We start from the raw sequence: 15,395 nt of genomic DNA, 5'->3' as shown, positions 1-15,395 counted from the left end.
AGACGCAAGAGGGAAGAGCTATGGGGATATATGTATATGTATAACTGATTCACTTTGTTATAAAGCAGAAACTAACACACCATTGTAAAGCAATTATATTCCAATTAAGATGTTAAAAGAAAAAAAACTGGGCTTGACAGCTAAAGAGGAATAATTATAATTTAAATAAAAATAAAAACTGTAGACATGTATTTTTGTGACTACAATTTCATAGAAACTCACTTTCATGACTATGGACTTTATAAACTATAATTTTAAGAAGTGACTACAATTACATTTGCATAAAATATCATGAATGAATAAAAACCAAAAAAAACACATCTACATGTGGAACAATTCTCACTGAAAACTAACTGAAGCCTGGTAGAAAGACTCGTATGCAACCAAGGAGAAAAGAAAGATCTAATGGGATGTGTATGAAGGGAAGAGAATCAATCAGGTAGGGAACTGCGCCCCTGGGAGGGGACTCAGAAGAAGAGGGAGATTACATAGGCAGAGATCCTCCCTGCCTCCCTGGGGAGTGAGTGTCTTGAGCCACATGTCGTGCACCTCAGTCCTGGGGTCCAATGCCAGGAAGATGAGTCCCTTAGACTGGTTGAAGGGCCAGTGGGACTAATAGGAAGGCTGAAGGAAGCCTGGGTTCCACTCTCGAGCAGCATGCACATGTTTGCTTACTCCTGAAACAGGGCAGAGAGGGAAGATTGAAACAGCATAGGCGGCTGGACAGCTTCCTGTGATTGCCCTGGCATGCGCCCCAGCCTGAACCTAGCAACTGCTACAGGCCTGCTTGCTTCATGACATAGCTCCACTGGGGTGACAGCTACTGTGGCCAAGGGGAGAGAGCTTGGCTGTGAGACACAAATGAGGCCAGACCTGAAGCAGTGTCTGAGCAGGGCAGTGGCAGCCATTTCTGGTGCGTACATAGGCAGTGCACCAGAAGCAGTCCCAATATCTGAGTACAGCTGAACTGCCACAGCCTGGGCCTCAACCCATGCCAAGTGCCTGCTCCAACCCCTTTTGCTCCAGCACAGCTCCCCTCTGAGCTGAGGGTGCCAGTGCTGGGAGTAGGGAGAGCACACACTTGAAGGGATGGAGCAAACTCAGACCTGACTCTCAGGGCTTCTGCTCCAGCAACTTGGACCTGTCCCTGCCCCTGATAGGGTGGTGACAGCCACTAAGCAGAGAGGAAACCTTGTCTCACACCTGGCTCTGGCCCTAGCCCATCTATCTCCAGCCCCACCTCCTACCAAGGTGATAGCTGCCAGCACACCCTGGGGAAAGACATAACTTGTGCTCATGTCAGATCCAGCTCTCCCATAAAAACCACTGGGCACATGCAGACTGTAAAAGAATGCTCCCACATAAGGACACCCCTTCTAGATCACAGTAGGTAACTGTTTCACCTACTTTCATAGTCAGATAAAGTTAAGCAAAATGAGAAAACAAAGGAATTTGTTTTAATTGAAAGAGCAAGAGAAAACCCCTGAAAACACAACTAATAAAACAAATTACCAGATAAAATGCTCAAAGCAATAGTAATAAGAATGCTGGCTGAATTAGGGGAAAGAATATATGAACACAGTGAGAATTTTAACAAGAAACTAGAAAATATAAAAAAGAACCAGTCAGAAATGAAGAATAAAATAACTGAAATGAAAACACACTAGAAGGAATTAACAGCAGACTAGGTGATACAAAAGAACACATAAGTGATCTGGAAGAAAAAATAAAGGAAATCACCCATTCAGAACAGCAAAAAGAAAAACAAATTTTAAAAGTGAGAACAGTTTAAGGGGTCTCTAGGTCAACATCAAATGTACCAACATTCACATTATAGGGGTCCCAGAAGGAGGAGAGACAGAAAAGGATCAAAAATGTATTTGATGAAATTATGGCTGAAAACTTCCAAAACAGATATCCAGATACAAGAAGCACAGGGTGTCCCAGACAAGATGAAGCCAAACAGACCCACACGAAGACATGTCATAATTAAAATGGCAAAAGTTAAAGAGCAAATTCTAAAGGCAGCAAGCAAAAAACAAAGAGTCATATACAAGCGAACCCTTGTAAGGCTATCAGCTGATATTTCTGCAGAAACATTGCAGAACAGAAGGGAGTGGCATGATATATTCAAAGTACTGAAAGGGAAATACCTGCAACCTAGGATATTGTACCCAGCAAGATTATCATTTAAAATAGAAAGAGAGTTAAAGAACTTCTCAGACAAGCAAACACTAAAGGAGTTCATCGATACTAAACCTAGTCTAAAAGAAATGTTAACGGTTCTTCTCTAAGTGGAAAAGAAAAGGCTGTAACAAGAAGTAGGAATCTATAGGAAAGAAAAAATTCCACTACTAAAGGCAAATATAGGGTAAAGGCTGAGGCTCAATCACTTAAATAAGCTTGTACAAAGATTAAAAGAAAAAAATTGTAGTATCAAATATAACTACAGTACTCAGTAAAGAAAGAAACATGAAGATATAAAATATAACATCAAAAACACAAAATGTGTGGGAGGGGAGTAAAACATGTAGATCTTTCAGAATGTGTTTGAACTTAAATGACTATCAGTTTAAAACAAGTAGATATAGGTCATCATATATGATCCCATGGTAACCACGAATCAAAAACCTACAACAGATACACAAAAACTAGAGAGAAAGGAACACACAAACGTACCACTAAAGAAAATCATCAAACCACAAGTGAAGAAACTAAAAGAAGAAGAACTACATAAACAACTGGAATACAAGTAACAAAATGGCAGTAAGTACATATCTATCAATAATCATTTTAAATGTTAATGGACTAAATACTCCAATCAAAAGACATAGGGTGGACTGGCCCTAAAACCATGATCTAGGAGCGCCTCTCTCAGTTGTTACTTCCGCTCTTCAAGATAGGAGTCGGGGCGTCCCCCATTTTTCTCAGGAAGCGGAAGCGGCGGTTTGAGATGCTCGGCCTCAAGAGAAACACAGTAATCAGACTCAAACTCTACTGGGGGGGGACCGGATTGAGACCAGGTAGCAGCAGCGGCTCCTCTCCTCCGGGGAGGCAGCTTTTGGCTGCGGGAAAGGAGGCCACGGCCCGGCGGGAGGTAGGAGGAGGGGAAGATGGCACGGTGCCCCCCGACCCCTCAACCTCACCCCCTCCACCCCCTCCACCCCCCTCCACCCCTCCACCCCCTCCTCCCCGGCCACTCTCGCGCCCGACGCCCGGAGGGTCACGCGGCCCTCACCCATTGGCGCCGAGGGCCCCGACATCACCGCGACCCCCGCCAGGCTGCTATTCTTCGCACCCACCCGCCGTGCCTCGCCGCCTGAGGAGATGGAATCCTTGGCCTCCGATGCCATCATGTAGCCTGAAGACGAGCTGGACAGGTGGGAGCCAGAGCCTCTGGGGAAGTGGCTGGCTGTCCTGCCTTTGCTGGAGTTGGTCGGCGAGGCCAGTAACAGCCCCAGCACGGACGGCTCACTCCCCTCGATGCTGCCCCCAGCAGAGGAGGAGGAGGACGAGTTGTACCGGCAGTCCCTGGAGATTATCTCTCGATACCTCCGGGAGCAGGCAACCAGCGCCAAGGACGTGAAGCCACTGGGCGGGTCAGGGGCCGCCAGCTGGAAGGCGTTAGAGACCGTGCCACGGGTCGGGGACGGTGTGCAACACAGCCACGAGACGGCCTTCCAAGGCATGCTTCAGAAACTGGACATCAAAAACGAAGACGATGTCAAATCTTTGTCTCGAGTGATGGTCCATGTTTTCAGTGACGGAGTAACAAATTGGGGCAGGATTGTGACTCTCCTTTCTTTTGGTGCCTTTGTGGCCAAACACTTGAAGAGTATAAACCAAGAAAGCTGCATCGAACCATTAGCAGAAAGCATCACAGATGTTCTCGTAAGGACAAAAAGAGACTGGCTAGTCAAACAAAGAGGCTGGGATGGGTTTGTGGACTTCTTCCATGGAGAGGACCTAGCAAATGGCCTCAGAAATGTGCTGCTGGCTTTTGCAGGTGTTGCTGGAGTAGGAGCTGGTTTGGCGTATCTAATACGATAGACTTTTAAGTGCAATAATTGTCTCTTAACCAACTCCAGCCACCAAAGCCACATACGCCTGCTGTGAAATCAGATGTATTTATGAAGTGGACTTCAGGCTGTGCAGGCCATAACCTCCAAGAGTTCTACTCTAGCAATGGAGAAAAGCAAGTGGCAGGAGGCTTATGGCTAACAGGAATAAATACATGGGAAAAGTAGTCCCCCTTGAAGAGTCACTGTCTGAAAGAAGTGAAAGAAGCAGAGTTCAGTTTCAGCAACAAGCAAACTTTGGGAGGCCACGGAGGAGGACTTTTAGATTTAGTGAAGATGGTAGGGTGGAGAGACTAATTACCTTGCCTAGAACAGGAAAGTGGCCAGTAGCCAGGCTAGTCATAGAGTTCATTAAACATGCCCACTGAATCCATTAGCTTCTATAGTGTTAAAATAGAAGCACTAACAATGCCAGCGGCATGTGTAAAATGGATTTAAGCTACAAATAATAGAACCTATGACGAGAAGCCTCAACACTGTACAACAGAGTGTGAAGGGAAGCTTTATCCTCTATAATTAGCTTTCCTAGATGTGCTTCTTGAATAGGAAGTCCAATGCCCAGGATGTTTATACCTGTTCTACTTTGGCTTGGTTTGAGTGATTCCTAGTTTATTAGCCTAGTGCGATGGCCAAGAATACTTGACTTAAGGCTCAATTACAAATCTGGAATATTCTGTTTTTAAGACAAAAACTTGTATTCGTCTGTAAAAATTGTATATATTTTTGCAGAACATCTATTTGAAATGTAAAGGGAGAAAAGTCTGAAATTACATTAGTTTCTTCATACACTTTTGAAATTTACAACTTCTGTAGTTAGGAACCTGTTTCTTATAGCTTTTCTATTCTAAATTTTGTGCTAGTCAGTTCTAGATTGTATACAGAACCAACTGATGTAATTGTACGCAACCTGGCTGTAGTACAACAATTCTGATTCATAAGTATGCAGGCTTTAATTTTCCTATCTGATTTTGGTAAGTATTTCTTAAATAGCTGTTTGGGGTTTTTTGTTTTTTGTTTTTTAACCTGGGACTGAGAAATTGAGGAATGGAAATTAATCCTTTCACTTTGTTACATGTGGGTTTTCAATAATTGAGTCAAGGTTTTAAGGTTTTATTGGGGGACGGGGCACACGGTTTGATGACTTGCAAATAATGGGCTCTGATTGGGCAACTACTCATTTGAGTTCCTTCCATTTGACTTAATTTAACTGGTGAAATTTAAACTGAGTTCATGAGCTCATCTTCAAAGCTTTTGCTAGAAGATTTTCAGCTGTTCCAAATGGGACTAATTAGGAGTATGTATAAAAAGATCACATCGGGTGGATGGGAGACATTTGATCCCTTGTTTGCTAATAAATTGTACAATGGTGGCTTGGAAAAGCAGGCTATAGTCTAACCATGGTGCTATTACTAGGCTTGCTTGTTAAACACAGGTCTAAGCCTAGTGAGTTAATAAAACGAATACTTATTTCATTTCTATTAATGATTCTCAAACTTTGTTTCAAATTTTTGCATTGGCATCTCTACAGACTTTAGACTTGATGTTTTATCAAACTTACTGTTTATTTCCTATCCTTCCTTGAAATATTTGCTGCTTGTTCAGCTCCCTCTACAGATATTTATAGTTCTTACAAATTTACCTTGCCATCCCTGAACTCATACTAGCCCTTTTAGTTTTTGGCACTAGGAACCTAAGTGACCACCCAAGGAGTCCACAGACCTTCATCCTTCTTGAATTTTATCCTTAGGAGGTGGCAGTACAATGGGTGCTGACAGTAACAGTGATGAGGTGAGAAGAGTCCCTTTTCCTTGGACTAGTATCTTATTGGTTGTTGCTTAATCCTGTCTTTGGGGAGAAATTTTCAAAATCCCCTTAGGGATTTTCAGAGGAGGGGACGGTATCTTAGGTGACTTTCTCTAGGTTCTTTTGCATTTGAATATGCTCACTTAAACTTATAGAAATTGATGGGCTCTGTTAAACCTCAGAGTTATATAAAAGCTACTAGTAAACTGAAGAAAACTTTTATAGTGGAACCAGGGTCATTTTGAAACCTTCAGCTTCTGAACCTGACCTTTAGTATGTGGACTTCAGACAAAAATAGGCACGAATAAAATGACTAAGAATGTAATAAGGGAACAGTTGCCCTGCCCGCTCATCTCCAAGCCTTAAGATCATCTAGCTAGAGCTATTTTTATCTGTGTATTTATCATTCTTGATCATAAACCACCTATTTATATCATGTCTATCTCTAAGGACCTAAAAGCACTTTATATAGTTAATTAATCTTAAGATCTAGTTGAGGTGACTAAAAAGGCCTGTTTCCCCATAGCCAGTTGTGGAAATAAGCACAGAGCTGTAGATTGATGGAGTTTAGGGGCCCCACTTCCCAATTTACTAGGTGTGACTGGTGAAATGTAGATGAGAATCTTCAATTGCTATTTTCGGTCAGAGGCTGTGAGGGCTTAGGGAGCCCAAGTGCTTTGGGGCAGGGTGGGTGATTCTTTAGGGAGAAGAGGCACATGTTTTAAGTGCTGACTAGCTGCATAGTTCAGGCAAATCCTCCAAAATGGAAAGGGAGGGGCTGCTTGGAAAGATGGCTCTCTCAGCAACTTCTGTCTGTCTAATGCTTCTCTCAGGGAAAACCCAGCAGTCCTCTAGTGTCATCTGTGTACATTCTATTGGGGGTGAACACCTTGGTTCTGGTTAAAACAGCTGATGCTGTTGACAGCTGTGCCAGGAAGGGTTAGGACCAACTACAAACTAATGTGGGCTGTAAAATGTAGTGTGTTTCCCTAACTACCTGTTTTCCCTGAGATGAAAGTAAATCATTTATTCAAATGCAAAAAAAAAAAAACATAGGGTGGATGACTGGATTAAAAAAGACTCATCTATATGCTGCTTACAAGAGACTCACTTCAGAGCTAAAGACACACACAGACTGAAAGTGAGGGGATAGAAAAAGGTTTTCCAAGCAAATGGAAATCAAAAGAAATCCAGGCTAGCAGTATTTACATCAGATAAAATAGACTTTAAAGACTGTTACAAAAGACAAAGAAGGACACTCCATAATGGAAAAGGAATCAATACAAGAAGAAGATATAATAATTGTAAATATATATGCACCCAACATAAGAGCACCTAAATGCATAAGGCAAATACTAACAGACACAAAAGGGAGAAATCAGCAGTAACACAATAATAATAGAGGACTTTAATACCCCACTTACATCAATGGACAGATCATCCAGACAGAAAATCAATAAGGAAACACTGGCCTTAAATGACACATTAGATCATATGAACTTAATAGATATATATGGAATATTCCATCCGAGAGCTGTAGAATACACATTCTTTTCAACTGCAAATGGAACATTCTCCAGGTTAGATTACATGCTAGGCCACTAAACAAGCCTCCCTAAATTTAAGAAAATTGAAATCACGTCAAGCACCTTTTCTGATGACAACTCTATAAAACTAGAAATTAACCATGAGAAAAAACTGCAAAAAACACAACATGTGAAGGCTGAACAATATGCTACTAAACAACCAGTGCATCACTGAAGAGATCAAAGAGGAAATCAAAAAATACCTAGAGACAAATGCAAATGAAAACATGATAATCCAAAACCTACGGGATAAAACAAAAACAGTTCTAAGAGAGTTTATAGCAATAAAAATTTACCTCGGGAAAAAAGAAAAATCTCAAAAAAACAACCTAAATTTACACCTAAAGGAAATAGAGAATGAAGAACTAACAAAACCCAACGTTAGTAAAAGGCAAGAAATCATAAAGATAAGAGCAGAAATAAGTGAAATAGAGACCCCCCAAAATTGAAAAGATAAATGAAACTAAACGTTGGTTCTTTGAAAAAATAAACAAAATTGATAAAACTTTAGCCAGACTCATCAAGAAAAAGCCAAAGGGAACCCAAATCAATAAAATGAGAAATGAAAAAGGAGAAGTTACAGCAGATACCATAGAAATACAGAGGATCATAAGAGACTACTACAAGCAACTATATGCCAATAAAATGGACAACCTGGAAGAAATGGACAAATTCTTAGACATGTACAATCTCCCAGGACTGAATGAAGAATAGAAAATATGAACAGACCAATTACCAGTAATGAAATTGAATCAGTAATTTTAAAACTCTCCACAAACAAAAGTCCAGGACCAGATGGCTTCACAGGGGAATTCTACCAAACATTTAGAGAATAGTTAACACCTACCTTTTAAAACTATTCAAAATAACTTCAGAGTAAAGAATACTTCTGAACTCATTCTCTGAGGCCACCATCACCTTGATACCAAAACCAGAAAAAGGCATCACAAAAAAGGAAAATCACAGGCCAATATCACTGATGAACATAGGTGAAAAAATCCTCAACAAAATATTAGCAAACTGAATTCAACAATACATTAAAAGGATAATACACCATGATCAAGTGGAATTTATCTCAGGGATGCAAAGATTTCTCAATATCCACAAATCAATCGATGTGATATACCACATTAACAAACTGAAGAGTAAAAACTATATGATCATCTCAATAGATGCAGAAAAAGCTTTTGACAAAATTCAACACCCATTTATGATAAAAATTCTCCAGAAAGTTGGCATAGAGGGAACATATCTCAACATAATAAAGGCCATATATGACAGCTCCACTCAATTCACAATTCACAATACTCAATTGTGAGAAGCTGAAAGCATTTCCTCTAAGATCAGGAACAAGACAATGATGCCCACTCTCACCACTTTTATTCAATAAAATATTGGAAGTCCTAGCCACAGCAATCAGAGAAGGAAAAGAAATAAAAGGCATTCAAATTGGAAAGGAAGAAGTCAAAATGTCATTGTTTGCAGATGGCACGACACTATACTTAGAAAATCCTAAAGACATCACCAGAAAACTAGTAGAACTCATCAATGAATTCAGTAAAGTTGCAGAATACAAAATTAATATATAGAAATCTGTTGTATTTATACACCCTAACAATGCATTATAAGAAAAAGAAATCAAGGAAACAATCTCATTTACCATCACATCAAAAACAGTAAAATACCTAGGAATAAACCTACCCCAGGAGGTAAAGGACCTGAACTCAGAAAACTGTGACACTGGTGAAAGAAATTGAAGACAACAAAAACAGATAGAAAGATACTGTATTCCTGGATAGTAAGAATCAATATTGTTAAAATGACCATTCTGCTCAAGGCAATCTACAGATTCAATGCAATCCCTATAAAAATACCAAGGGTATTTTTCACAGAACTAGAACAAATAATTTTATTATTTTTTCTTTTATTCTAATTTAATTAATCACATTTTAAAAATTAATTTTTATTAGAGTATAGCTGATTTATAATGTTGTGTTAGTTTCTGCTGTACAGCAAAGTGAAGCAATTATACATATACATATATCCACTATTTTTAGATTCTATTCCCATATAGGTCATTACAGAGTATTGAGTAGAGTTCCCTGTGCTACACAGTACGTTTTTATCAGTTATCTATTTTATATATAGTAGTGTGTATATGTCAATCCCAATCTCCCAATTTATCCCTTCCTCCCTTTCCACCTTGGTAACCATAAGTTTGTTTTCTACATCTGTGACTCTATTTCTGTTTTGTAAATAGGTTCATTTGTACCATTTTTTTAGATTCCACATATAAGTGAAATCATGTATTTGTCTTTGTCTGACATACTTTACTCAGTAAGACAATATCTAGGTCCATCCATGTCACTGCAAATGGCATTATTTCCTTCTTTTTTATGGCTGAGTAATATTCCATTGTATACATGTACCACATCTTCTTCATCCATTCATCTGTCAATGGACATTTAAGTTGTTTCCATGACCTGGCTGTTGTAAATAGTGCTTCAATGAACTTTGGGGTGCATGTATCTATTTGAATTATGGTTTTCTCCAGATATATGCCCAGGAGTCACATTGCTGGGTCATATGGTAGCTCTATTTTTAGTTTTTTAAGGAACCTCCATACTGTTCTCCATAGTGGCTGTACCAATTTATATTTCCACCAACAGTGTAGGAGGGTTCCCTTTTCTTCACATCCTCTCCAGCATTTATTATTGGTAGATTTTTTTGATGATGGCCATTCTGACCAGTGTGTGGTGATATCTCATTGTAGTTTTGGTTTGCATTTCTCTAATAATTAGTGATGTTGAGCATAGAACAAATAATTTTAAATTTTGTATGGAAACACAAAAGACCCCAAATAGCCAAGACAATCTCAAGAAAGAACAGGACTGGAGGATTCATGCTCCCTGACTTCAGACAATATACAAAGCTATGGTAATCAAAACATTTTGGTACTGGCACAAAAACAGACACATAGATCCACAGAAGAGAATAGTGAGCCCAGAAATGAAACCACGCACTTATGGTCAATTAGTCTATGACAAAAGAGGCAAGAATATACAATGGAGAGAAGACAGTCTCTTCAATAAGTGGTTCTGGGAAAACTGGACAGCTACATGTAAAGGAATGAAATTAGAACATTCTATAACACCATATATGAAAATAAAATTAAGATAGATTAAAGATCTAAATGTAAGACTGGATACAATGAAACTCCTAGAGAAAAACATTGGCAGAACACTCTTTGACATAAATCCCAACAATAGTTTTTTGGATCTGCCTCCTAAATCAAAGGAAATAAAAGAAAAACTAAACAAATTGGATCTAACTAAACGTAAAAGCTTTTGCACAGCAAAGGAAGCCATCAATAAAATGAAAAGACAACCTACTGAATGGGAGAAACTATTTGCAAATGATATGCCTGATAAGGGATTAATAGCCAACATATATAAACAGCTTGTACAACTCAAAATCAAGGAAACAAACAACCTGATTAAAAATGGGCAGAAGAACTGAGTAGACACGTTTCCAAAGAGGAAATGCAGATGGCCAACAGGCACATGAAAAGATGCTCAACGTTGCTAGTCATCTGAGAAATGCAAATCAAAACCACAATGAGATATCACCTCACACCTGTCAGAACAGCTATTATCAAAAAGAACACAAATAGCAAATGTTGGCGAGGATGTGGAGAAAAGGGAACCCTCCTACACAGTTGGTGGGAATGTAAATTGGTACAGCCACTGTGGAAAACAGTATGGAAGTGTCTCAAAAAACTAAAAATAGAACTACCATATGACCCAGTAATTCCACTCCTGGGTATATATATATCCAAACAAAAAGAAAACCCCAAACCACTAATTCGAAAAGATACATGCAGGACTTCCCTGGTGGTCCAGTGGTTAAGACTCCACACTTCCAATGCAGGCGGCCCAGCTTCAATCCCTGGAAGGGTAACTAAGATCCTGCATGCTGTGTGGCATAGCCAAAAAAAAAGAAAAAAAAGAAAGAAAGAAAAGAAAAGATACATGCACTCCAATGTTCATAGCAACATTATTTACAGTTGCCAAGATATGGAAGCGACCTAAGTGTCCATGAAGAGATGAATTGGATAAAGACATGGTATATATATATATATATATATATATATATATATATATATATATATATATATATATATATATATATATATATATATATATATATATGGAAATAAAACTCAGCCATAGAAAGGAATGAAATTCTGCCATTTGCAACGATGTGGATGGTCCTAGAGAGTATTATGCTTAGTGAAATAAGTCAGACAGAGAATACAAATATTGTATGTTTCACTTATATGTGGAATCTAAAAAGTAAAACAAATGAATGTACATAACAAAAAAGAAACAGACTCAGACATAGAGAATAAACTAGAGGTTACCAGTGGGGAGAGGGAAGGGTGAAGGGGCAAGATAGGGCTATGGGATTAAGAGAAAATAACTACTATGAATAAAATAAATAAGCTATAAGGATATATTGTACAACACAGGGAAATATTGTCATTATTTTGTAACAACTTTAAATGTAGTATAACGTATAAAAATACTGAATCACTATGTTGTACACCTAAAACTAGTATAATATTGTAAATCAAATATACTTCAATAAAATTTTTTTTCAGTGCGTAAAGCAAGCATGGCGAGATAACAGGCCTTGTCTTAGGACCAAGCATAACATCTGATTATTGGGAAACAATAAACAAATGTTTATTAAATATTATGGGGAAAAGTATGGGAAACATTATGGGAAAATAATGAAATAGCCCTTTCCCTCTATCCCAAGGAAGTCCAAAAAAAGTTCAAGGTTCCAAGTGATGCACAGCACCAGCTCAGACTCCTGTGGTCCTGGATGTTCTGTTCCAACAGAGTCCCCTCTTGGACCAATGGAAAGCATGGAATAGTGCACCTTCAATATCATCTTCTACGAAAAATTTTGTTATAACTGAATACAAAATGTGGTTCCTACCTCTCTAGTAGCCAACAGAAAAGGTAAACTCAACTATAAATTAGGAAACATAGCAATTCCTTAGTGGAGAAGCTAGGTTGCAAAAGCAATTTATCATGAGAAGCCTGTATATAGAAAACAGAAAACAATCTAATGGACCATGTCAAATCCAGTCCCATCCTGGTTTGGCAATTTGAAATACATTTGTATATTTTGAACATGTAGAATATGTCATTTTTCAAGCAAAATTCAAGGAAAATTATGTGTTTTAGTTTAAATTTCACATTAATTATAAATTAAATTTTGTCTCCAGTCTTGCTTGCATGGGTGGGAGAAAGAAAGTTGGCAACAATACCAAAGAGAAAATGCCTTATATAGCATACAATGCTTTACATTGCTCGTATTATATAGTCTATATTCAACGCTGTTTGTTGAATGTCTGAATGAATGAATGAATGTTCCAGAAAGAGAGCCTTTTTTGGGGGGTTGGGGGGTACGTTGTTTGGCTTGTGGGATCTTAGTTCCCTGACCCGGGCCCTCGGGCCCTTGGCAGTGAGAGCGCCGAGTCCTAACGAGTGGACCACCAGGGAGGGAATTCCAGGGAAAGAGAGGCTTTAAACTAGAGTTCCAAGGCAACAGAGGATTCTCTACCAGCCAGCCAAGGACTAAATCATTAGCATCACAATTTACAATGATATCTCTTTAACATTCAACAGACAAGACTTAGTTTATTTGCAAGAGCATTATCAAAGATTTGTTTCAGAAAATGTGATATTCTTCTCAGCAGCCCCAGGGCTTCTTGGAATTTCTACTAATAATTCCAGATATTTGAGTAAAATTACCTAGCACCACTCATTCTGCAGATAAAGAAACAAAAAGTAATTTTATTTGACAATGAGATTGTAACAGATCATTCATGTGCATGATGAATGGGCATTAGAAGGAGTGGGAGTGGGAATATCTCTCTAAGGGCCATCAAGCTTGAGACATAATTAGGTGCACTCACCCTTCAGTGCTATTCAATCACGGCATTCATCCCCCAGAGCGGGAATGTGGTTTCTCAATTCTTCTCAAGGCACTGCTCCAGGTAACCACTATTGATGGATTGAGGTTGATGTAAAAGAGAAAAAGAATTTGCATTTCTGGAGATACAAAGTGTTTTCATATCTAAGTGATCATTATTCAAAGTTCTGTCAGTTATTTTATTGGGGAATGGAAATCAAAGTTATCGTAAGGCAAAATTATTTACTCAAGGGCCAACCTCTTATAACTTAGTGTCCCTTCCCCCCCACCCCAAAATCCCTCTCCACTGACTAGACAGGCAAATATAATGTCAATCAACTGCAGTTTTTTCAAATAATGCAAGATCCATGAAATCAGTGAAGAGATGTGTGATAACTTCTAGAATCAAATGCAAAGCCATTTGCAAATGAGGATCTGACAAAATTAAATGAATAACTGAGGAAAAGACACTTAACAAGGAGATGATAGGATAAGAACCTCAAAAGAAAATGATTTTTATATCAAGACCTTTAAAAAAGACTTCGAGAAAATTAACGAAGTCTGTAAATATTTTTGCAAGGATGATACTCTTTATAATCTGCAAACCTAAAATGTGAAATGAAGGATATCATATTATACTATCAAACAATTTTGTCAGAAAAAATTACTCCAGAAAACAACCTGGTTTATTTCTTATTGATTCTTAGAATTAATGCTCTGTGTATACATTATTAAATAGAACAGATTCACAGTTTAGTGTATTTTCATTATTCATTGTTAATTTCAGTCTCCATTTAAATTTGATTCACCACGTGACTTTTCCCCAGGACTATTTATTCTCTGATAATAAGGATCTTCCGTAAATAGTTTGAACTTGAACACCACTGCCCCCCCACACACTGATAATCTTTCACTAAGATGACGTGTTTTCAGTACATCTACAAAATTATAGTGGGCTCTGCTATCTTTTTTCTTCCATTTAGCTATTAATGGCTATATGTATGGCAACCAGCAAGGACTAACCATGTGCAAAAAGGATAGAGTTTCCTGGCATATGATTGGAATGGGCAGCGACACTGACATGCATGGAGTTTATTTTCAAGGGAACACCATCCACCTACGAGGGACTCACCGCGACTCCCTGGCCCTGTTTCCCCATGTCTCCACAACAGCATTCATGCAGCCGGACCATGCAGGTAAACTTGGCAGGGCCAGCTCAGGTGATCAAATTCCTATCTTCAGGCATATACTCTTTTTTTTTTTTTTAACATCTTTATTGGAGTATAATTGCTTTACAATGGTGTGTTAGTTTCTGCTTTATAACAAAGTGAATCAGCTATGCATATACATATATCCCCATATCCCCTCCCTCTTGTGTCTCCCTCCCACCCTCCCTATCCCACCCCTCTAGGTGGTCACAAAGCACCGAGCTGATCTCCCTGTGCTATTCGGCTGCTTCCCACTAGCTATCTATTTTACATTTGGTAGTGTATATATAAGTCCATACCACTCTCTCACTTCACCCCAGCTTACCCTTCCCCCTCCCCGTGTCCTCAAGTCCATTCTCTACGTCTGCGTCTTTATTCCTGTCCCAGGCATATACTCTAAGGGTCCTCCCCCAGAAGAAATTGTTTGAATTAGGGCACTTCCGGGTGTACAGAAAGAGTCCTGATTAGAATAATAATAATAATAATAATAATAATAATAATAATAATAATAGTCCTGATTAGAATCAGAGAATCCTGACTATTTTATTTCAAATATATAGTGTAAAGGACAAAGGAAAAGCATCTAAGATAACATCCACAAAGCAGAAGTGGGAGTACTCCAAATGACCTTGCCTCACAAACCCTAGGAGAATGCTCTTGATTTACATCCATGAACAATTCAGCCCCAAGAAAGAGGATTTTTTGCTGTTGTTGTTGTTCTCTTTAAGCAC

The 15,395-nt window shown here is 38.8% G+C and overlaps 1 protein-coding gene and 1 pseudogene across 1 annotated transcript in view; both read left to right on the top strand.

Annotated features, from left to right (window-relative positions):
* The window catches only part of HEPHL1 (hephaestin like 1), an 88,223-nt gene that overhangs the window by 47,680 nt on the left and 25,148 nt on the right, over positions 1-15,395 (top strand). Inside the window, exon 11 of the mRNA XM_059929401.1 lies at positions 14,440-14,652. Coding sequence (XP_059785384.1) covers positions 14,440-14,652 — 213 coding nt within the window. The remainder of the gene's footprint in view (positions 1-14,439; positions 14,653-15,395) is intronic.
* LOC132369727 (induced myeloid leukemia cell differentiation protein Mcl-1 homolog) lies at positions 2,954-4,050 on the top strand (annotated as a pseudogene).

This window comes from Balaenoptera ricei, chromosome 8 (assembly GCF_028023285.1).
Source record: "Balaenoptera ricei isolate mBalRic1 chromosome 8, mBalRic1.hap2, whole genome shotgun sequence".
Classification (NCBI taxonomy): Eukaryota; Metazoa; Chordata; class Mammalia; order Artiodactyla; family Balaenopteridae; genus Balaenoptera; species Balaenoptera ricei.
The sequence above is the reverse complement of the archived record's forward strand: the minus strand, read 5'-3'. Positions and strand labels throughout refer to the sequence as shown.